The 22,633-nt window shown below is 50.9% G+C and overlaps 2 protein-coding genes across 3 annotated transcripts in view; one reads left to right on the plus strand and one right to left on the minus strand.

The window, feature by feature from the left end:
- Positions 1-250, minus strand: part of LOC136556181 (feather beta keratin-like) — a 51,026-nt gene extending 50,776 nt beyond the window's left edge. The window contains exon 1 of the mRNA XM_066549235.1: positions 56-250. The gene's annotated coding sequence lies outside the window, so the exon portion shown is untranslated. The remainder of the gene's footprint in view (positions 1-55) is intronic.
- Positions 251-1,881: 1,631 nt separating this feature from the next.
- Positions 1,882-22,633, plus strand: part of ARHGAP39 (Rho GTPase activating protein 39) — a 117,462-nt gene continuing 96,710 nt past the window's right edge. For both annotated transcript variants that reach the window (XM_066567116.1, XM_066567107.1), the window contains exon 1: positions 1,882-1,936. In XM_066567116.1, coding sequence (XP_066423213.1) covers positions 1,926-1,936 — 11 coding nt within the window. In that variant the 5' untranslated portion in view covers positions 1,882-1,925. The remainder of the gene's footprint in view (positions 1,937-22,633) is intronic.

The raw sequence follows: 22,633 nt of genomic DNA on the forward strand, positions 1-22,633 counted from the left end.
TCGACATGCGCATGCGCACCTTAAGTACCCTGATGTCCAATGTGTATCGTATTACCGTGTATCCAAGAGCGCATGCGCATATCAAGTAGCGCAGTTCCAAATGAGGCTCACTCGAGTACCGTATTTACAAATGCGCATGCGCATCTCAGCCGCCGTAGGTCCAGAAGTGCCGCACCGCGATACCGTAATTCCAGATGCGCACCGACAACCGCCGCGCTTCCAGATACGCATGCGCACCACAACCGCCGTAATTCCAAATGCTCATCCAAGCACAGCTACCGTAATTACAAATGCGCATCACGTCTCAAGCGCCATAATACCGGAGGTACCGTGTTTCCCAATGCGCATGCGCGGCATAACTACCACTTTCAAAGGCGCATGCGCACCATCACTACCGTATTTCCGAGTGTGTTACGCACATAACTGTGTCTCCCAGCGCGCATGCGCACCACAACTACCGTAATTGCAATAGCATATAATACCAGCAATACCATGTTTCTAACGCGCATGCGCACAATTACCGTACTTCCCAACGAGCAGCACAATTCAGTAGTCACGAATGCGCTTGCGCGCCGGGGCTACCGTAATTCAGAGTGCGCATCACGACGCAACTACCGTAATTCCTAATGAGCATTCAACACAACTACCGTATTTCCTAGTGCGCATCAAAACTTGTGAAAAACGCCAATCACTTGTTTTTTAAAATTTTAAAAGTTTAATAGTAACAAAATGGTTATAAAAATAGTAATACAATTAGAGTAATAATAATTTGGACAAATTGAATTAGGACAATATGAGACAATAAAGACAAAGAGTTATGGACGTCCAGGTACCTTTTTCTGGTCAAAATAAGCCCGGAAAAGGACACAAGTTAACAGAGGATTAACCCTTAAAAACAATGGCCTGTTTCATATTCATTCAGCTCATACATGATGCATAAATTCCATTCAAACAGAGGATTCTTTCTGGTCATCGTCAACTTCTTCCTCTGAATCCTGACAGCGCCTTCGATGCAGGAAGAAGTTCGTTTCTTCTGATAAATTCACTTTCTCGTAAAGATTCAGGTGTCCTGTGGCTGCTATCTCGCTGCGAGTCCTTTCTTTAAAAGAAGTGTCCTACATAGCATAGTGTCTATTTTAACATTTTTTTATAACCCAAAGCTATATTTAACACACTACGTAAGAGAAGTAACACAGCATAACTTTCTAACACAACACATATAATATTCATTTTAATATTTGAGAAAAGCCAATCATAAAATACGCATTTTTCACACGACACAACTACCGTATTTCCTAATGCGCATCCAACACAACTACCGTATTTCCTAATGCGCATCGGAACATAAAAACCTTATTTCCCAATGCACATCACAACACAAATACCGTATTTCCCAGTGCGCATCAGAACACAACTACCGTATTTCCGAGTGTGCATCGGAACATCGCTACCGTATTTCCTAGTGCCCACCACAAAACTACCGTAATTCCAAGCGCGCATGCGCACAGTACGCGCCTCATCTCCGTGGTTACCGTAATTCCCAGCGCGCACGCGCACCACTCTCCACGCCCCGCCTCCCCCGCGCTACCGTATTTCCCAGAGCGCAGGCGCATCCCACCCAAAACCCCCATCCTCCTACCCCTCCCATCATCCCCTGCGGGACAGCTTCTCCCCGCCCCCTCATTTGAATAAAGGGCGTGCCCCCCCGCGCGTGTCCCCGCCCCCCAGCTCTGCCCCCATTGGCCGCGCCGCCGTTGTCGCTAGTGACGGGGACGCGGCGGGGTCGGAGCGCGCCGGGAGCGGCCGCGGCGGGCGCGGAGCGAGGAGGGGCCGGGGGGGGGCTCGGGGTCGGTCACGGGGGGGGCCATGGGAGCCCGAACCGGGGCCGGAGCCGGCGGCGGCGAGCGGTAGAGCCGCCGGGGATCATGGCGGAGAGGTGAGAACCGGCATCGCGGCGGGGAAAGGGTGGGGGGGGGGGATTTGGGGAGGGGGGGGTGGGCTGCGCCGCATGGTCCAAACCCCCCCCCAAAACCCCTTTAGGAAGCCCTTATTGCATTCCCCTCCTCTTCATATGGCCCTTATGGGGGTGCCCCCCCCATCTTTGAGGTGCCCTTGGGGGGTCTTTGCCCCCCCCGTCAGCACTTTGGGGGTTCTCAGCCTCTTTTTGGGTGTTCCGTCCTCCTCTGGCTCCGTTTTGGGGGCTCCGCTTGGATTTTTGGGGTGCTGGGTGGGGGCATCCCCACCTGCGCTGCATCCAGGTGTGGGTTGGGCTGGAGAATTCCAAACCCCCCGTCCCGGATTTTGGTGCATGGAGGGGGGGGCTGGATGCGCCCACCTGGATCCCCGTGGCTGCGGGAAGGGGATGGGGAAAAAGGGGAAAGGGGGGGATGGAGCTCAACCGCACCCTGGATTTCGGGGGGAATTGGAAAAGGATGGGGGGGGGAGGAATTGGATCCCGTCCTGCTCCCGTTGGAGGGGCTGGATCCCACCCTGCTCCCTTTGGAAGGGCTGGATCCCACCTGGAGGGGCTGGATCCCACCTGGAGGGGCTGGATCCTATCCTGCTCCTCGTGGCCGGGGCTGGATCCCTGTTCCCTGCTTTATGGAAGGGCTGGATCCCACCCTGATGCTCCTGAGAGGGGTTTGGAAGAGCTGGATCCCATCCTGCCCCTCCTGAGATGGGGTTGGATCCCACCCTGCTTCTGGTTTTGGGGGCTGGATCCCATCCTGCTCCCTATGGAGGGCTTAAATCCCACCCTGCTTCCCTTTTTGGGGGGTTTGGAGGTGCTGGATCCCATCCTGCTCCTTATGGAAGGGTTAAATCCTACCCTGCTTCCCTTTTTAGAGGGGTTTGGAAGGGCTGGATCCCATCCTTCTCCATATGGAGGGGTTGGATCCCACCCTGCTTCCATTTCTGGGGGGGTTTGGAGGTGCTGGATCCCATCCTGCTCCTTATGGAAGGGTTAAATCCTGTCCTGCTTCCCTTTTTGGGGGGTTTGGAGGGGCTGGATCCCACGCTATTCCTTAGGAAGGTGCTGGATCCCACCCTGTTCTCCTTGAGGGGTTTCATGGAGGGGCTGGATCCCATCCTGCTCCCTATGGAGGGGTTAAATTCCACCCTGCTTCCCTTTTTGGGGGCGTTTGGAAGGTCTGGATCCCATCCTTATCCATACAGAGGGGCTGGATCCCACCCTGCTCCCTCCAGAGGGATAAAATCCCATCCTCCTTCCCTTTTTGGGGAGGTTTGGAAGGGCTGGATCCCATCCTGATCCATATGGAGGGGCCGGATCCCACCCTGCCCTTCCTGAGAGGGATTTGGAAGGGCTGGATCTCATCCTGCTCCTTATGGAGGTGCTGGATCCCACCCTGCTTCCCTTTTTGGGGAGGTTTGGAAGGGCTGGATCCCATCCTGCTCCTTATGGAGGTGCTGGATCCCACCCTGCTCCCCTTTTCAAGGGGGGGGTTTGGAAGGGCTGGATCCCATCCTGCTTCCCTTTTTGGGGAGGTTTGGAAGGGCTGGATCCCATCCTGCTCCTTATGGAGGTGCTGGATCCCACCCTGCTTCCCTTTTTGGGGAGGTTTGGAAGGGCTGGATCCCATCCTGCTCCTTATGGAGGTGCTGGATCCCACCCTGCTCCCATTTTTGGGGAGGTTTGGAAGGGCTGAATCCTATCCTGCTCCTTATGGAGGTGCTGGATCCCACCCTGCTCCCCTTTTCGGGAGCGTTTGGAGCTGCCGGATCCCATGGAAGGGGTTTGGAAGGGCTGGATCCCACCCTCCGCAGGATGATGGTGTGTGTGGGGGGGAGTTAAATCCCACCCTCCTCCCTGGGAAAGGTGATGATGGAAGGGGCTGGATCCATCCCCATCCCGCTGCCCGCGGATGCTCCGCTCGGGATCGGGCCGGGGGAAGGTGCAGGACGCCCGGGATGGATCCCATGGGATGCGGGAGGTGTTTTCATGGAGGTGGAAGGTGTGGCAGGGCGAAGGGGGGCAGGGAGGGTGGGAGTGGGTGTGGATGGATGCGGGGATGCGCCGGGAAAGGGGAGCGGGCAGGGATGGAGCCGGGTGGGATGGAGAGGATGGGAGGGATGATGATGGGGGGGCGGGGGGGGCTGCAGCGGGATGCGCAGCGCCGGAATTTGGGGCGGGGATCTGGAGGACCAAACCCGCTGGTTTTGGAAAGGTGGAGGGGCAGAGTTGTTTGGGATTTATTTGATTTCGCGAGGACGACGGAGCCGCCGGTCCGGGATTTTTTTTTTTTTTAATTTATTTATTTTTATTTTTATTTCCTCCCCCCCTTCTCTTCCCTGCGCCGTTTCCCCCAATCCTTGCATTTCCCTCCGGCAGCAAAAACTGCAGGATGGGAGTGGAGTTATTTATTTATTTCCTTATTCATTTATTTCCTTATTTATTTATTCCCATATTTATTTCCTCATCTGTTTGCTCCCCCATTTATCTGTTCCCCCCCTTTATTTATTTATTTTTCTTTCCCCCTCGTTTATTTGTTCAGTCGTTCATTTATTTCCTTATTCACCGAGTCATTTATTTATCCTCTTATTTATTCCCACTTTAATCAACCCCTTGAGTGACCTCTACGGAGAAATCCGCAGCTGCTCCTCGGCTCCAGAGCCTCACCTGGCACACGCAGCTGGGTGGGATTAAGGGGAAAAAAAAAAAACAAAAAAACAAAAAACCACATTTTCCATAGAAAAACGGTGGATTTGGGATGTTTGGAGGGAGCTGCCAGCAGCAGGTGGCTCGGACAGGGTTGGAATTGGGATGTGATGATTCCGTCCGTGTCCATCCGGGGCTTGGTTGGGCTCCTTCCCCCATGGAATGGCTTTTCCCAAATGGAAGTTCATGGATCCCAAAACCAGCGGGGCTGGGAGGTGTGGGGAGCTGGGATTTGGTGCTGCTGCTGATTTTGGGGAATGGGGAGAGCAGCAGGGTTTGGTTGTGGGTCCGGAATTGTGGGATCTTGGGTTATTTGTGTGGTTTTGTGTTGGATTTTGGAGTTCTCTGAGTGTTTTTCCATGTGGATTTTGGGGGGTTTGAGGATTTTGTTCCTTCCCCATCCCTCGGGATGAGCATCTATTTCCTCCAAAGGGATTTTCTTGGAATATCCTGAATTGCAAAATCCTGGAGTGGTTTAGGGTTGGAAGAGACCCCTAAACCCCACCTAATCCCACGGGAAAGGACACTTTCCATGATCCCAGATTTATCCAATCCCAATCCAACCTGGCCTGGAGTTGGAGTGTGGGATCTTGGGGTGGCTGACAGGGAGCAATTCCAGGCCTTAAAAAGCCTGAATTTGGGTGAATTGAACTCCAAAAATCAGAGTTTTGTGTCACTGCTGGTGGCACAACTCATGCCACCAGGACCAGGGATGGATTTTCAGGATAATCCCAACATTAATCCCATTGCAAAGGAACATTTCCATGCTTTCTTTGGGAAGAAAGGCCTGTGGAGATGCCCTCGTTTCTCAGGGAAATCTTTGCTTTTCCCACCCAAATCCTGGATTTTTCCAGCTTCAAATCCACACAATCCCAGGTCTGGGCTCTCTGTGAGCCAGATGTCCTCGGGCTGCTCTTTTCCAGAGGGGCTGGAGATGGGTTCAAAGGGATTTTTGGGAATGTCTCGCTGTGCCGTGGGATTGGCTGCTTGGTTTGCTGGGAGCAACCAGAGGTCAGGGATTTATGGAATTGTTTAGGCTGGAAAAAGACCCTTAAAATCATGGAGTTCAACCCTGAAAAGGGTTGGAAGGAAAGGGAAGGTTTTCCGAATCCTGACTCGGGTTGTGTTTCACGATGGGTTTTCCTGATATCCGTGAAAATTGGTCAGTTCAGTTTTATCCTGATTTTTTTTTTCTGGGAATTTATTCATTGGTGCTGCTGTTTTGTTGGGACAAGGAGCTGCTTTTTACCCCGGATGCAACCCCAGGTGGTTTTTAGGGATTCTCCAACCTTTGTAGGGTTTCCAGGCCTTTAATATCGCTGGATCATCCCAAATGATCCACAATCATTTTTTAAAAAAGAGGTGGTTCATGGAATTCCAGGCTTCTGGAAAAAATGCTCTGCGTGTGTGGTTGGTTGGACATCACAATTCCCGGGAACATGTGGAATCCACTCCATGAAAATCTGGTCCTGTGGGCCACCAAATCCCTTCTTTAGTGGGAAGTTGGAGAATTCCTGGTGCATCCCGTAGGTCCTCCCTATGGATAATCCTGACGTTCTCAGGCAGAGCTCCAGGGAAGGAATTCCCTCAACTCTGTGCTCCTTTTAGGCTTTTTCCCCACCCCTCAATTTCCCAAAAAATTTGGATGAATTTGTAGCTCTTTACCTGGATTTGATGGTGACCTACTTAGGCCTTGATCCCAAAATTCTCGGCTCTTTGGAACTCCTTAAACAATTCCCAGGAAACCAAAGCTTTGCCGTCATTCCTTTCCTGAGAAATGATGGATTTTGGAGTTCCTGCCTCTGGGAATTTGTGAATAGACACCACAAAAAAAAAAAAAAACCCAACCAAATAATGACCCAAAAACCTTGAAAAACATCCTGAATCCAAACCACAGAACACAGCTGGGAATTCAGGCAGATTCCAGAGTCAAACTGATGTCAAATCCCGTGAAACCACACGTTCCATGATGGTGGAATTTAGAATTTAGCCATGGAGGGGCCTGGATTTGGGGGAGGGATCCCGAATCATCAAATCTGGGATTTCCGGGGCCGTGCTGTCGCCGTTTTATGGAGTTTTCAGTCAGGAATGTTCGCTCCAGGTGAAAAAATACCGGTGGGAATTCCGTTTAGGCGATTAAGATTTGGTTAAGGTGATTCCGAAGTTGTTCCAGCGACCTCTTCCTTCAAAAAAAAAAAAATTCCTTTAAATCACCATTCCTTGCTCTTCCTCTCTCCCTCCCGCGTTTTTGCTCCAGTGATTATTTCCTTACATGCTCTAAATAACGCATTGAACCCCGACCTTTCCTCTTCCTCCTCTGGCTCTTCCCAAAAATAAACATTCTGGCTGGAATTTGTTCTTTCCAACTCACCCAGGCCGGCTATTTTTAATTCCAGAAGTGTTTGAGGGATAAATGCGCTCCAGGTGCCAAGGGGGAGAAACGGAGCGCTCCAGACCTCCCGGTGCCCTTGGGAATTCAGTGTTGTCCCTGAAATTGCTCCCAGGGATCCCCAAATCCCGGGATTTTTTTGGTTTTTCAGCTTCTGAAAGGATCACGTTGTGCTGTTCCAATGGAAGGTGCCTCCCATGTCGCAAATTTTTCGTCCCTCGCTCTTTCCTTGACCTTCACGGATCCAGGGATTTGGTTTATTTCCTTCCTCCTGCTCCTGCCCTTTAAGCATTCCCACATCCATCCTGATTTTTAGGGAACAAACCCACCAATCCCAGTTTTCTTAGAGAGCTAAAAACACCACTCTGACTTTTGGAAAGCTGGATATCCCCAAATCCACGTTCCTGAGAGGAAAATGCATCTTATTTCCAGTTTTTTTTTCCAAGTCTTTCCCAAAAATAAGTGGGAAGAGGCGGTGGAGTGACCCAGTGGTGTCATTCCAAAACCAGGAACCACCATTCCCACAGGGAAAATTCCCGATTGTTGAGGAAGGTCTCGAAAGACTTGGAGCAAAGGAGGCCTGGCATGGACTCTCAGAGGGAGAAGGTTTTGGTTGTTGGATTTTCCTGACTCTGGGATTCCGACAGGTTTCCTTCCCGGCTGGAATGGGGCTTGGAAGTTTGGTGTTCTGGGTCGGAGCAGAGCTTTTGGAATGGGTTGGGTGGGAAAGGACCTTCCGGACCACCCATGGGCTTCCAAAATCCCAGGCTGATCCAAGCCCTTTCCAACCCGGCCTTGGGCACTTCCCGGGATGGGGCAGCCAAAGCTTCTCTGGGAATTCCATCCCAGCCCCTCCCCACCCTCCCAGGGCAGAATTCCTCCTCGGGATCCCATCCATCCCTGCCCTCTGGCAGTGGAAGCCATTCCCTGTGTCCTGTCCCTCCATCCCTTGTTCCCAAATCCCTCTCCAGCTCTCCTGGATCCCTTTCAGGTGCCGGGAGCGTCTCCAAAGTTTTCTTCCCTTCTCCAGGTGAATACCCCCAACCCTTTTCCCGTTTTCCTGGGATTTCACCTCCTGGGCCACGACTGCCTTCACCCGCTCTGTCCCTTTATTCTTTACCACCAAAAAACACGGAAAAATCCCTGGATTGGGGCACGGCTCCTTCCTTACGGTCTTTTCCCTACGGAATTGCGCCGGGGCCGGATTCCGGCGGATTCTGGGCCTCCTCTTCCCAAGGTGCTGACATTTCCCTGCCGGCCTCGTTGTGTTTTTATTGATCTTCCCTCTCTGCTCCATTCCCCTCGGAGTGGAAATGACTTCCAGCGGATCTGTGTGGCCGGGAAAGCCGTTGGAAAACGTTAATTTGGGAAGCGCCGCCGCGGAATTGCGTTTTTTGGGGTTTTTTTTTTTTTTAATTGATCTTCCTCGGCTGGGAGAGGTCATGGAAAAGCCTGGAAAAGTGTAATTATGGGGTGGGAATGGCGTGGTTTTCTGTCCGGAAGACGGGGATGGGCAATGAGGAGCCTGGGAACAACGCGGGAATTTCTGTTGCTCTGGAATTTCAACCCGCCATCGGTCCGGGACGTTGGGAGCGCTGAAATCGTGGAATCATGGAGTCGGGTGGGATGAGGGTGCAAAGATCAGCCAATTCCATCCCGTTCCATGGGAAGGGAAATTTCCACTGTCCCAGGTTGCTCCAGCCTGGCCTCGGACACGTCCAGGGATGGAGCAGCCGCAGCTTCTCCGGGAATTCCATCCCAGCCCCTCACTACCCTCCCGGAGAGGAATTCATTCCCAATATCCCACCTATCCCTGCCCTCTCGCTTCTATTCCCTGTTATCCTATCATTCCATGCCTTCTTCCAAAACCCTTTCCCAGCTTTTTTTTTTGGGATGTCTTTGGACTCTAAATCCCTTCAAAGGCTCCAAGTGAAGCTGTCCCTGGATTCCGAGTTCCAGGTGGGCTCGGAAGGAAAAATGCTGCTCCTTGAAGGTCCCATCTTCCTTCTTTTCCATATTCCAGGGGTTTTCTTGATCTTTTTGGTGTCTGTTTTTAAATTCCTGACCTTCATGGACTCATCCCAAGCTGCCCCGAGCACGGAGACAGGGATTTGGTGGATCTGTGGATGCATCCTTAGTTTTACTGGGAATTAAGTTGCTTCTTAGTGGTTTTCTGGATCCATTTTTTGGAGCTGGACTTGGATTTCTGGATGCTTCCTAAGGTTCTTTGCTCCCTTTAATCCAAATGGTGCCTCCATGGATCCATGTCTTCCCACGGATGAAATTTTTATTTCCCAATTGGGAAAGGAGGAATCCTGTGGAGCCCTTTCCCAGTCGGGAAATAAAAATAACGGAACAAAAATCCTTGGCAAGATTTAACGTAGTCGAGAGTATTTGGGAATAATTAGGGAAAAGAGGGGGAAAAATAATTGGGAAAAAGGAAAAATTCCTATTGGAAGAAGAGGAATTGAGGGATTCATGCTCACGGATCTCTGACCCCTTCAGCGGGCTCTGGGTGAGGTGGGAGGGGATTTTCTTCCACTTCCCAGAAAAAATAGTGGGATTTGGGTCAGAGGTTGTTGGCTGAGGCTGCTGGAGTTGGGATTGTCCACGGGGCTGGAATTCTTCCTAATAATGGAATCATGGAATGGGTTGGATTAAAAACCGTCCCATTCCAACTCCTGCCCATGGGCAGGGACACCTTCCCCCATTCCAGGCTGCTCCAAACCCTGCCCAGCCTGGCCTTGGACACTCCCAGGGATGGGACAACCATGGAATTCCCTGGGAATTCCATTCCAGCCCCTCACCACCCTTGCTGTCATAAATTCCTTCCTTAAATCCAGCCTGAGTGGATCAGGAATCCTGCTGGGTTGGGGGGCCTGGGATTGCTGGTTCCTGTGGGATGGAGCAGCTTCCCTCGGGATTGGTGTGTCCCTAATTAAGTGTGTCTGGATTAAATGGAGCAGTCGGGCGACAAAAACGTGGAAAAGCCTCTTTATTTTCCATTAATTCCACATCAAATTGATTTTCCTTGCAACCTCTGCCCCTCCCAAGGAGCAGAGACCGTTCCCTTCCCTGTTCCCACCTTCCGTGACATTTCCGGGTGGCGCCGTCGGATCTGTCAGAGCTGCCAGGAAGGAGAAAATTCCAAACTAATCCAACCTTTTGGGAGCCTTTTTCTTTTCCCCCCCCCACTTCTTCTCCTGCGTCTCTGGCATCTCCTGAAAGTCACCTTGAGGAATCCTCATCCGAGCGTGGCGGTTCCATAGCAGGGATTTTCTTTTTGGAAGTGGGTGCTGCTCCCAAAAAAACCCCTCAGTGATCCAAAGAATACATTTTTGTCTGGGAATTTTCTGTTTTAACAGGAATTTCCTGAGGTGGTTGTTTTTGTTTTTTTTTTAATTGAGGAAAATGCTGCGCTCAGGACTCTCCAAACCCCGATAAGTGAGTCTGGGATTATTCCCGTCCTGTCACGCTCCAGCTCACCTGAACAATTCCCCCTTTTTTCCCTCAGCTGGGAGGGGCACGGACAAGGGATTTTTATCGGGATGGAAGTGGGAATAAGGTCAAAGAATGGGCTGGGTTGGAAAGGGGACCTTAAAAAGAATTCCCAACCCCCCCTTCCATGGGCAGGGACGCCTTCCACTATCCCAGGTTGCTCCAGTCCCATCCAGCCTGGCCTTGGATACTTCCAGGGGATGGAGCAGCCACAGCTTCTCTGGGAATTCCATTCCATTCCATTCCATTCCATTCCATTCCATTCCAGCCCCTCATCGCAATGCTCGGAGCACAGAACGAAATTGGGAACATTTTTTGTGGGAAAATCCATGGGAATAACACAGGGTGGAAAACAGATCTTAATTTATCATCTCTGTAATCCCCCAAAGTGGTTTTTTTTTTGGGAAGCTCCAAAACAGGAAATCAGCACAAACCCTTGGGAAAAGCCAAGCTGGGTGTGCAGGAGGAGCAGGTTTGGCGACAGATCCCGATGCTTTTCCACATAGGAAAATCCCAATCCAGATTTTTAAGCCACAGGTGGGATTTGCTTCATTCCATGTGTTCCTCCTCAGCCTTATCAGCTCATTAAGTGCCTTATCGGCTCATTAAGTGCCTTATCAGCAGGGATCTGTGGCCTTTGGAATTCCTTTGGGATCATAGAAAAATCAGGATACTCCTGGCATGTGCAAATATCTTCCCTTAAGGCTTTTAACTGTGGAAAAAAAAGTGGCTTTTTGGGAGGATAATTTTTTGGGAATGCCTGGATCAGGGAAGTGACATTCCCACTGTGCCGAGGGACCTCAGATCCCGGGATTTGCTTTGGGCCCTTCATGACAAGAAGGACATTGAGGGGCTGGAGCGTGTCCAGGGATGGGAATGAATTTGGGGAAAGGTCTGGAACACCAGGAGCAGCTGGGGAGGGGGGGAAAAAAAAGGGAATTTTTTGGGGGATAAATAGGCTGAGCTTAAGAGTTGTTCCTCCTTGCGTCAAATCCCACTGCAAAGCCGGGAATCCCGATTCCGTTCCTTGTCCCCCTTTCCCTCCAGCAGAACATGGAAAACTTCTCTAAATTCGGAAAACTGAGAGCCTGGATATTTCGGTGCTGTGAACGGTTCTTCCCTGCGGTTGGTTTTGTTCTGGAGAACCTGGAAAAGGGAATTTCAGAGGGCGCAAACCTGGCCCTGTCAGCGATCAAAGGCTGCCGGTGACTCACGGATCTCCCTCCGCCCACATTCCCTGATCCAAGCCTCTCGCTGCTCTTTTCCCGGTTGATTTCAGGTTTTCCTGGGTGCCAGAGATCATTCCACCTTCAGGAACGCCCTGAGGGGATCTTGGAGCTTTTCCCGGTGCCTAAAAGGGCTCCAGGAGAGCTGGAGAGGGATTTGGGATAAGGGATGAAGGGACAGGACGCCAGGGAATGGCTTCCCGCTGTTTGGGTGGGATACTGGGGAGGAATTCTTCACTTTGAGGGGTTGGAATGGAATTCCTGGAGAAGCTGTGGCTGCCCCTGGATCCCTGAAGGGTCCAAGGCCAGCTTGGATGGGGTTTGGAGCAACCTGGGATAGTGGAAGGGGGTTGGAGCTGAATGGGCTTCGATCCAATCCCTTCCAACCCAACCCGTCCCAGGATTTTGTGAACTTAAATCTCCATGGAATTTTGGCTCAAGCAGGATTTAGAGCGGGAACGGAAAGGCACAAATGTCCGAGGGGGTCTGCAAAAACCTGGAAAACTCTGTCAAAAAGCAGGGATTGGGAAGGAAAAGATGAGAGGGGAATGAGGAATCAATTACTTATAGCTAAAATGTAGAATCATGGAATTTTTTTAGGCTGGAAAGGAACTTTAAGGTTGAGCCCCAGCTCTCCCAAGGCCACCACTGACCACGTCCCCGAGTGGATTTTGAATCCGTCCTAGACAGCCCTATTCCAAGCGGAATTCTCCAAAAAACTATCCCACTAAACCTCTCCTGATGCCACTTGAGGCCATTTCCTCTCATTCCCTCGGGAGAAAACCCCAACCTTCACCCGGCTCCGACCTCGGAGCAGAAACTTGGTGAGGGATGAAAAATCCCAATTAATTCCCAAGTGTGGAATTAATCCAAAGGGACAGAAACTCGGGAGAAGAGAACTGGATGTGAAGGAGGCCGGGGATGCTCCGGGCCACGCGTGGAAGTTGCGTGCAGAGAGAGGGAGGCGGAGGCTCTTTGATTGTGATCAGGGATGAAGTGCAGGCTCGGGGAAAAAAAAACCCAGGGAAGTTTGGAATGGTTGTGAGGGAAAAAACGGGCAGCGCTTCATTTCCTAAATCCCTGTTTATGGAGAATGCGAAAATATTTCAGAAAAACTTAAATCACAGAGATGAGGGGAGGTTTGGTGTCGCCTCCATTGGGTTTTTTTAGGAATTGTTGTTCCTGGAAAGTCATAGGATTAGGGGAAGCCTTTGGGGGATTTGGGGTGGGAAGGGCAGGAATGAATGAGTTTATGGATTTGCCTGAAGTTGTGGGAATTGGAGTGGACTGGACAGGCTTTTTAAGGAAGAATCTTGTTTTGAGCTTCTGGAATGGTGGGTGATACCTTCTGTAGTCAGATTAATGCATGAAAATCCCCCTTTTTTAATCAGGAACGTTTACAGCAGGAATTGCTGGAGTGGAAACAGGAGAAACCTTGGAGCGAGGGTCAAATCACCAAAAAACCAATTCTGTGATTTGACAAAATCAGCTTTGGCTCTTTCACGGAACTAAGAATTCCAAGGGAGAGCTCAGGACTGGGAGAGGTTCTGTCGTTCATCCCAAACATCCGAGGGACAGGGGAACGGGCAGGATGTGATCTCACAGAAGTCATCTGAGGATGCCCCAGAACAGATTTTTTTTTTTTTTTTTTGGCATCCTTCTCCATGAACGAACCTTTGTATTTTTTGACAAAATTGGCCTGGAAATGTTTTTTATCCCATCTTTTCCCTGCGAGATACCGAAGGAATGGCGGAGGAAGCGATGGGAAGAGGAGGGCAGGAGAACTGGGGGAAAAAAGGACAAAAAGTGTGACCGTAGCAGGAGCTCCACATTTGGAGGAATTCCAAGTAGAACGTGGGCACCAGGAGAACGTTTGGGAACATTGGAGCTGGCTGGGGATTGGGATCTGCTCCCAGAGAAAAAGGGACAGGACAAGGGGAAACTCCAGCCGTGCCAGGGGAGGTTTAGGCTGGATTTTGGGAAAATTCCTCCTGGAAAGGGCTTGGCACAGGGAGAATCAGGAATATTTTTGGCTGGGAACGATAACAAGGCCTTAATGCAGAATCCATTTGAGGCAGGACCCGTTTGATGCAGGACATCAGGAGAAATCCAGTTAAAAATCCCGGGATGCAGAAATAGGAATGACAAAGGATGTGGGATCTCTCCTTGTCTTCTTCTAGATCAGAGAGAGAGGCTCCAGTTGGGCTTCCAACCCTTTAATCCACCAAAACATATTTCCAAGGAATGCCTTTTTTCCCCCAATTCTTCAACTTAAATGGAAACTCTTCCAACTTGCTCCGTGTGTTGCACTTATTCCTTTCCCAGTTGTAGGTTCGCTTCCCCTTGACAAATTCCCTTTTATCCCGAAAAAAGGCCTTGAACTGCTCCAAAGGACGAAAATACTCGGAGATCATGCTCAGATTTGGGTTTTTTCCCACATCTGACTCAGGAACTCTTCTGTCAGCTGGAGGAGGAGGAAGAATCATTTAAAATATTCAACCCTTCACGAGCAACGCTCCAAGAACGTTTTTAATGCAGCCGGAATAAGATTTGGGTATTGATTTGTTGCTTCAATTTGTTCGTTGTGCATGGAGGGAGGAAAATGTTTTATAAAAAGGTTTTCTGAGCACATCCAGCGATGGCTGGACCATCACGGAGTTGCTTTGGCTGTTCATGGTTAAGTTGATTTCTATTTAAAGCCGGCAGGGATTTATTTTGTCGCGTTTCAAAGGAGAAAAAAGGGAGGAGTGGGTGGATCTCATCGGGACCCTGATTTAGGAGATGTCTCCTCCTTCCCCACCTCAAATCGGAGCATTTCTGTCCTAAATTTCTGTCTCACCCTCGCCTGGGTGCAAGTGGCATTTGTCAGCCTGGGGAGAGTAAATTAAAAACATCCTAAAAAAACCCCAAAACAAACCCCAAATCTTGATGTTTTTAAGGAATTTTCCTGCTCGCCTCATCGTCTTCCCTCGTTTTTAGCTGCACTTTTCAACCGTGGCTTCCAGGAGCACGGGTCATTGACTTGGAGATTGGCAGATGAGATTCCCTCTGGCTCCGGCGTCGCTCCGGGGAATCCGTGTCCGGAAAGGCAGGATTGAGCTGGGTGGGCACCGCTGGGTGAAGAACCCAGCGAAGGCATTGCCTGGGGGCTGGAAATGCCCTCAGAGCCTGGCAATGTCTGGAAATTCCTACTTTTCCCTGGAAATTTGTTGCCCAGGCAGTTGGGAGAGGTTTTTTCCTCGGGGTTGGAATCCCAGGATCTTGGAATGCCGCGTCATCCCGGAATCTCTGTCCTCGGTTTCTGAGCAGGGATGTTGGGTGGTGCTTGATGAGTTTCTGCTCAAATGTTTAGGTTTAAAGGGTCTCAGCTGGGAAGGCCTCGAGGGTTGGGATTGATTTTCCTTTCCTTGAAAAAATTGGGTCGTGTTGGAACCAGGCTGGGAGAGCTGGGAATGTCCAGCCTGGAGAAGGGAAGGATCCAGGGAGACCTCAGAGCCCCTTCCAGTGCCTGAAGGGGCTCCAGGAGAGCAGGAGAGGGACTTGGGACAAAGGGATGGAGGGACAGGACACTGGGAATGGCTTCCCACTGCCAGAGGGCAGGGATAGATGGGATATTGGGAAGGAATTCTGCCTTGTGAGGGTGGTGAGGCCTGGAATGGAATTTCCAGAGAATCTATGGCTGCCCCATCCCTGGAAGTGTCCAAGGCCAGCTTGGATGGTGCTTGGAGCAACCTGGGATGGTGGAAGTTGTCCAAGGCAGGGAGTTGGGACTGGATGGTCTTGAAGGTCCTTTCCCGCCCAACCCATTCCGGAATTTTATCCTGCTGGTGCCGCTTTGGAAGGAGGGTCCTGCCGGATAACGAGATCAGCTCCCCCGTCCAACACCTCGGAGCTGTGGCCATTGTGTGGCCATGGTCCAGCTGGCTGTGGACCTTCTCCATGCTTGGAGAACATCCCAAGCGGCTCAAACTTAGGGATAAACAACTTTTTGGGCAATTTGTGGTGGGAAACATTCCTGGTGAGCTCACTCGGGCGAGTCCCCGCGCCAGACAGGCCGAGCGAGTCCCGGAGGCTCCAACAACGTCTCACCCATGCCCAGACAACCACTGCCATCCCCCAAACGTTGGGATGGGATCGTTTATCCCGGGAGGCAGCCGGGGTGGTTCCTTCAAGTGTCTGGGGGATGATTTCCCTAATTTTCCTGCTGCTCCAAGGGTTTTAATCAGCCGGCAAATTGCAGGCCTGGCTGATTCCCGCCTTATCTCCCGGCCTTGCTGCTCGGGTTCAAGGGCCCTGCTCGGCTCTGTCGTTTCGGGATGAGCTCCCAAACTTCTTTGAGGGAGGAATTAGCGGGAATTAAAGGCTTTGGGCACACAGGACCTGCTGGTTTGAGCAGCTCCTCCAGGAGAGCAAACTTTGTTTAACCACAGGAAGCATTCCGGGTTCTTTGAGGAGGAGCCTTTCCATGAAAATTCCCCCCCCCTCACCCCGTGACTCAGCCACATCCAGCTCAAACCCTCGGGAATCGCATTAAATCCTCCAAATTCCCCTGTCATCCGTGAACATTCCATGATGCAGCATCCCTTTAACCTGGTTACCTGCTTTTCCCGTGGTCCTTCAAAGGGATCCCTGCGTTTCCTCTGCTCTATTTTTCCCTCGGCAGCTCTGTCGCGAGGGTGACACGGATAAGAAGGGAAATTTTCTGCTCTCCCACGGGGGCCTGGAGCCCGATTTGCTCACAGGAAGGCATCGCTGGGATAATCAAACCTTCCAGCTGCTTTGTTCCAGGCACCTATTATTGGAAAAGGAGGCCGCTGTGAACTCTCACAAAGGGTTGGGAAGGGCTGGAATTCAAAGGGAAGCAGGTTCAGGAGGAGGATTTGGTCACCTCACCCTTCTGGAGAGGGTGTGGGAGTTGGGATTTGGGTCATTTGTTCTTCCTGTGTAATAAAAGTAGATCCTAATTGCTACAAGTTCTTGTTATTGTGCCAGAATTTGCCGTGACAGGTAAACCATTCCCTATGCTGTTGTTCCAAAAATGACAATGCAAAAAAAAAAAAAAATCGTTTTCCCCACGATAATTCCCTGTTTTTCCAGTCCGCAGCTTCCAAGATGTGGGTGATGAGTGGCTTGGAGGAAACTCTTCCCCTTTCCGTGGTGGTTCCTCTCCTGTTTTGCTCTCCAGAGTGGTGGAGTTTGGCTTCCTGGTCCAAGAAACCTCTGGAAATGGCTCTCTAGGATATGGTGGGATTTTGGGGGTGGTCTCGTGCTGGACTCGACAATCCTTGTGGATTAGCTCAGGTTTTTCCATGATTTTGATTCCGTGTCTTTGAGAATCTTTCGGTGATTCTCACCCTTTCTTTTGGGGTGCTAGGAGCTGGAAAAGCCTGGGAATATGGGGAAGGAATTATTTTACTCTTAAAATCAAATTATTGGCCTTAAAGCAGGGAATAATTCCATTTTGGACAGAGTGTGGGTGATGGAACTGAGCTCTTTGCTTTAGAGTAGCCCCAGCACCATCAGAATTCCTAAAAATGTTTTATTTTCCGGATTCCCTTCATGAGCACCCAAGACCACCCTGACTTCTATTCCAAAATATTCTTCCTTGTGAAGACTTGAGCTCCCGGCGCTTAAACCTCCCCAGACTGGTTTAAAACTCTGCTTTGAGCCCTGAAGACCGGGAAAATCCTTATTTAAATATTCCTTATGCAAAGCGGAGCTCCTGACTCGACTGGTGCCGCAGGTATTCCCTCGTTTCACCGCCTGATTATCCCACAACAGTTTCTCCTACGTTTTCGGCTCCCGTCTGCAGCTCCAACCACAAATCCCAAAGTTTTGAGTCAGCTCCTCATCCCAGCTGCCTCCGGAGTGCTTCTCTCCCACACGCACCCGGCTCCTCTTCCCTTGGCTTTCCCACTTGCCAGCCCAGCCATCATTCCCCTGCTCTGGTGGTGGAAAAATAGGGATTAATCATCCTGACAGCTCCGTGATGACTTCCAGGGCACCTGATTTAAACAGGATGAGACAAAAATCTTATTTATCGCGTCTGCTCTTCCTCCTTTCCTTTGCTGTTTGTTTAGGGCAGGCTTGGATCTGTTGGAGCAAATCCGGGAGATGCTCCAAGGGCTGGAGCCAGGCTGGGAGAGCTGGGAATGTCCAGCCTGGAGAAGAGAAGGCTCCAAGGAGACCATAGAGCTCCTTCCAGTGCCTGAAGGGGCTCCAGGAGAGCTGGAGAGGGATTTGGGACAAGGGATGGAGGGACAGGACACAGGGAATGGCTTCCCACTGGCAGAAGGCAGGGATGGATGGGATATTGGGAAGGAATTTCTGGCAGTGAGGGTGGTGGGGCCTGGAATGGAATTCCCAGAGAATCTGTGGCCACCCCATCCCTGGAAGTGTCCAAGGGCACATTGGAGCATCCTGGGATGGAGGAAGGTCCACTATCCCATGGGATAAGATTCTGGGAATCTGGGAAAGACTTCCATGCCCATGGAAGGGGGTGGGGTGGATGATCCTGAAGGTCTCTTCCCACCCAAACCATCCCATGATATTTATTTCCAGCTCAGCCATGCTCCAGCAAGACATCAAAAAATCCCAACCAATTATTCCATTTTCTTCAACTCCTCATCCTTCCTGGGCTCCATCTCCCTGAAAACCTCATTTTGCCTTATTTTTTTGGGGATTTTGGAAGTGGTTTTTTTCCTTCTCCTCCTCTTTCCCCTTCCAAGGCCTTCAGCCAGAGCGTTCTACTCGTGCCTTGTCTCTTCCCCTACCTGTGGAATACACAGCCACTAAACCAGGATTTTCCCGGCTATCCCGGACTTTTTAACAGGTTTGGAAGGTCTGAGAATTTTATCGAGAAGCCCTGTGGGATTCGCTGGAAAATTTGCCCCCTCCCGCCTCTGCTTCTCACGTTTTCCTTCTGCTCCATTTCCCCTCGCTCGCTTTTTTCACACCTTCCGCGTCCTCCTTCACGGCTCCGGCAGAAACTCCTTCATCCCCGCGAGGAGAGACTCGGAATTCTGTCGGAAAGCTGCAGAAGCACCAGAATTATCCCTTCTGGCTGCTTTTCAGAGAGCTCCCGGAGCTGCAGGGATGTGCGAACTCCATCCACAGGTGTTTCTCCGAGTTGCTCCTCATTTTTTTCTCATTTTTTTGCGATCAGCCTTTGAGTTTCCTCCTCCTCCTGCCCCCCTCGTTTTTTGGTCGCTCCCTGTTGGAATTGTCTCGTATCAGGTGTTTGAGTGTCTCTCTTAGAATGATGGAAATGTTTGGGTTGGGAAAGATTTCCATGCTCAAGGAGTCCCAACCATTCCTTCAGCACTGCCAAGGCCACCACTGACCTTATCCCCAGGTGCCACATCCACAGGGATGTTAAATCCCTCCAGGGGTGGGAATTCCAGGGCTGGACAGCCTGAATATTCCCAATATCCAACCTAAACCTCCTCTGGCGCAGCTTGAGGCCGTTTCCCCTCATCCTTGTTCCCTGGGAGCAGATCCCAGCCCCCACCTGGCTCCAAAATCCCATCAGCATCTTCCCAACTGTTTTCCTCGTGCCCAAGCTCTGCCGTTCCCTTGGAATTTCTCCAACTGTCGAGCTCCTGCTACAGTCACACTTTTTTGTCTTTTTCTTTTTTTTTTTTTTTCCTTTTTTTTTCCTCCCCATTCTCCTGTCCTCCCACTCCCATCACTCCCGCTGCCATTCCTTCGGTATCTTGCAGGGAAAAGATGTTTTCATACTCCGGGATCTCGTGGAGCCTTTGATGCTCGGATATGCAAATTTATTTGCATCTCCTTTGTGCTGCTGGTACCTTGCTGCGTCTTTCAGGTGCTGGATTGTTGATCCAGCTCCGCTGTATCCTGATGGGAATTAACCCTCATGCAGGGAGACTACTGGTAGCTGTTAATCCATAGGGAAAAAAAAGCAAAAAAAACCAAAAAACAAACCCAAAACTGCATTAATTCCTGGCAATTTTAGCACGGGGATTTTTGGCTGCTGTGAGCCGTGAACAAGAGGCTGGAGGGAAAATTCGGGGTGTGGAATTTGGGAAAAAATGTGGGGAAAAGGGAAGATGTGGCAAGGATATCCCATGATCTTCCTTCTGCTGGGGCAAAATGGGTCGAATTGGGAGGAAATGATAAAATTTTCCGTTGGTTTCGGCGGGATTCCTTGGGAAGAACTTGGGAGTTTTGTGGGTGGCTTAAGGCGCTGATCCCTGCTGGATGAGGATCCCTCGAAGTTGGGATTGGAGAGCTCTGTCTCAGCTGCAATTCATGGAATCATGGAATGGTTTGGGTTGAAAGATCCCATCACAAATCTTTGCTGAGAATCCATTTCCCCGTCTGTTGGGAAAGTGACTCCTATCCACGGATATCCACCCCCGTTTTCCTCGAGGAAAAGCAACAACACAATCCCTCTGTGGAGGAACTTAAAAATTTGAAGGAAAGAGAAGTGTGGAGCGGCCAGGTCATTGAGCTCCTTGTATCCAAGTTTTATTATGGATATGGCACGTTCCCTTCCGATGGTGATGGGAATGCGATCCATGCTGTGCAGCCAATGGCCTGGCTGGGAAGCCAAAATAAACAGCGTGGAGCAGGAGGAGGAATTTTGATGTGGCAGGGAACAAAATCCGGTGTAGGTTGGTGTGGAGTTGATTCCAGCCTCAAATGGGAGGAATTTAACCCGGAATTCTTGCACAGAAGCTGATGATGAATTCCCTGTTTGCTTCCGGAGCATTGATGGGCAGCGTTGTCCTGGATTTTGGATTCTGTGGGAAAGGGTTGGGTGGGAAGATGAGGATGGGTCAGTCCAGTGTGGAAGGTTGGGAATGATCATTCTGGAAGGTGAGGAAGGGTCTGGTGGGGAAAGTTGGGAATGTTCCGGTGAGGAAAGTTGGGAATGTTCTGGTGTGGAAGGTTGGGAGTGGTCGTTGTAGAAGGTGGGGAATGATCCAGTGAGGAAGATGAGGAGTGGTCCAGTGAGGAAGGTTGGGAATGATCCGGTGAGGAAGATGAGGAGTGTCCAGTGAGGAAGGTTGGGAATGATCCGGTGAGGAAGATGAGGAGTGTCCAGTGAGGAAGGTTGGGAATGATCCAGGGAGGAAGATGAGGAATGATCCAGTGAGGAAGGTGAGGAATGATCCAGTGAGGAAGGTGAGGAGTGTCCAGTGAGGAAGATGAGGAATGACCTAGTGAGGAAGGTCAGGAATGATCCAGTGAGGAAGGTGAGGAGTGTCCAGTGAGGAAGGTGAGGAACAATCCAGTGAGGAAGGTTGGGAATGGTCCAGTGAGGAAGGTGAGGAGTGACCCAGTGAGGAAGGTCAGGAATGATCCAGGGAGGAAGATGAGGAATGATCCAGTGAGGAAGGTGAGGAACGATCCAGTGAGGAAGGTTGGGAATGGTCCAGTGAGGAAGATGAGGAGTGTCCAGTGAGGAAGGTTGGGAATTATCCAGTGAGGAAGATGAGGAGTGACCCAGTGAGGAAGGTTGGGAATTATCCAGTGAGGAAGATGAGGAGTGTCCAGTGTGGAAAGACTATGTGGAAGCTGAGGAAGATTTTGGTGTGGAAGGTGAGGAAAGCTCCAATATGGAAGGTGAGGAGCAATCCAGTGTGGAAAGTGGGGACGGATTTTATGTGGAAGCTGAGGAACAATCCCATATGGACGCTGAGGAAGATGAGGAAAGTTCCAGTATGGAAGCTGAGGAACAATCCCATGGGGAAGGTGAGGCAGAGTCTGGTGTGGAAAGTGAGGAAAGCTCCAGTGCGGAGGATCAGGACCAATCCCGTGTGGAAGGTGGGGACGGATTTTATGCGGAGGGTGAGGAGCAATCCCATGTGGAAGCTGAGGAAGAGTCTGGTGTGGAAGGTGAGGAAAGCTCCAACGTGGAGGGTGAGGACCAATCCCGTGTGGAAGGTGGGGACGGATTTTATGTGGAAGCTGAGGAGCAATCCCATGTGGAAGCTGAGGAAAGCTCCAATGTGGAGGGTGAGGAGCAATCCCATGTGGAAGGTGGGGACGGATTTTATGTGGAAGCTGAGGAGCAGTTCCGTGTGGAAGATGGGGACGGATTTTATGCGGAAGGTGAGGAATAATCCCATGTGGAAGGTGAGGAACAGTCCAGTATGGAAGGTGAGGAAGGGCCTGCTGTAGAAGACAACCCAAAGAACCATTTGGGGTGGACTGGAAGGGCCTCGTGCCTGCGACCCCACAATCTCCTGCTGTTCCACGGCCCCCACAATCCCGAATCCCAGGGCAGGTGCTCTGAGGAGCGCTCTGGCTCCCGGCGGTTGAGCCCCGCTCACGATGGAGTCGCTCGTTCCTTCCATCCCTCGTGATTGCAGGGGGACGTTCCCGGCGCAGCCTCTTAACGAGCGCCTTCCAACGCGGTTCTGCAGCACTGGAAAGGGGGGGGGGGGGAAATAAAAAAAAATAAAATGAAACACGCATATTTTAAGCAGACAGATTGCTGCCTTCATCTGGCTCCCTGATTAGATGCCAGGGCGGCACCGTGCGACAGGAATTCCATTCTTTTCCTTCCCTCCCCGTCTCCCTTTTCCCTCTTTCATTGGAATGTTGTCGCGCTGGGTGATTTTTGGTTCTCTGGAAGGATTCGCTGCTGGGGGCAGGTCCCTCTTTGCTGCCTGAACTTGGGAAAACCTTGAAGCCTCCAGGCCCAAGGGTGACCTGCAGAGCTCTGCAGGATTTTCGGGAAGCGGGAACACGGCGGTGACAGGAAAAGGCGAATTTAAAAGCACAGGCTTGGGGCTTGTTTTGCCCGTGCTGCTCTTCATAGAAATCTGAATATTTCAATGTAGTTTTCAAAAGGTTTCCAAGCAACCGTGT

This window comes from Molothrus aeneus, chromosome 1 (assembly GCF_037042795.1).
Source record: "Molothrus aeneus isolate 106 chromosome 1, BPBGC_Maene_1.0, whole genome shotgun sequence".
Taxonomy (NCBI): Eukaryota; Metazoa; Chordata; class Aves; order Passeriformes; family Icteridae; genus Molothrus; species Molothrus aeneus.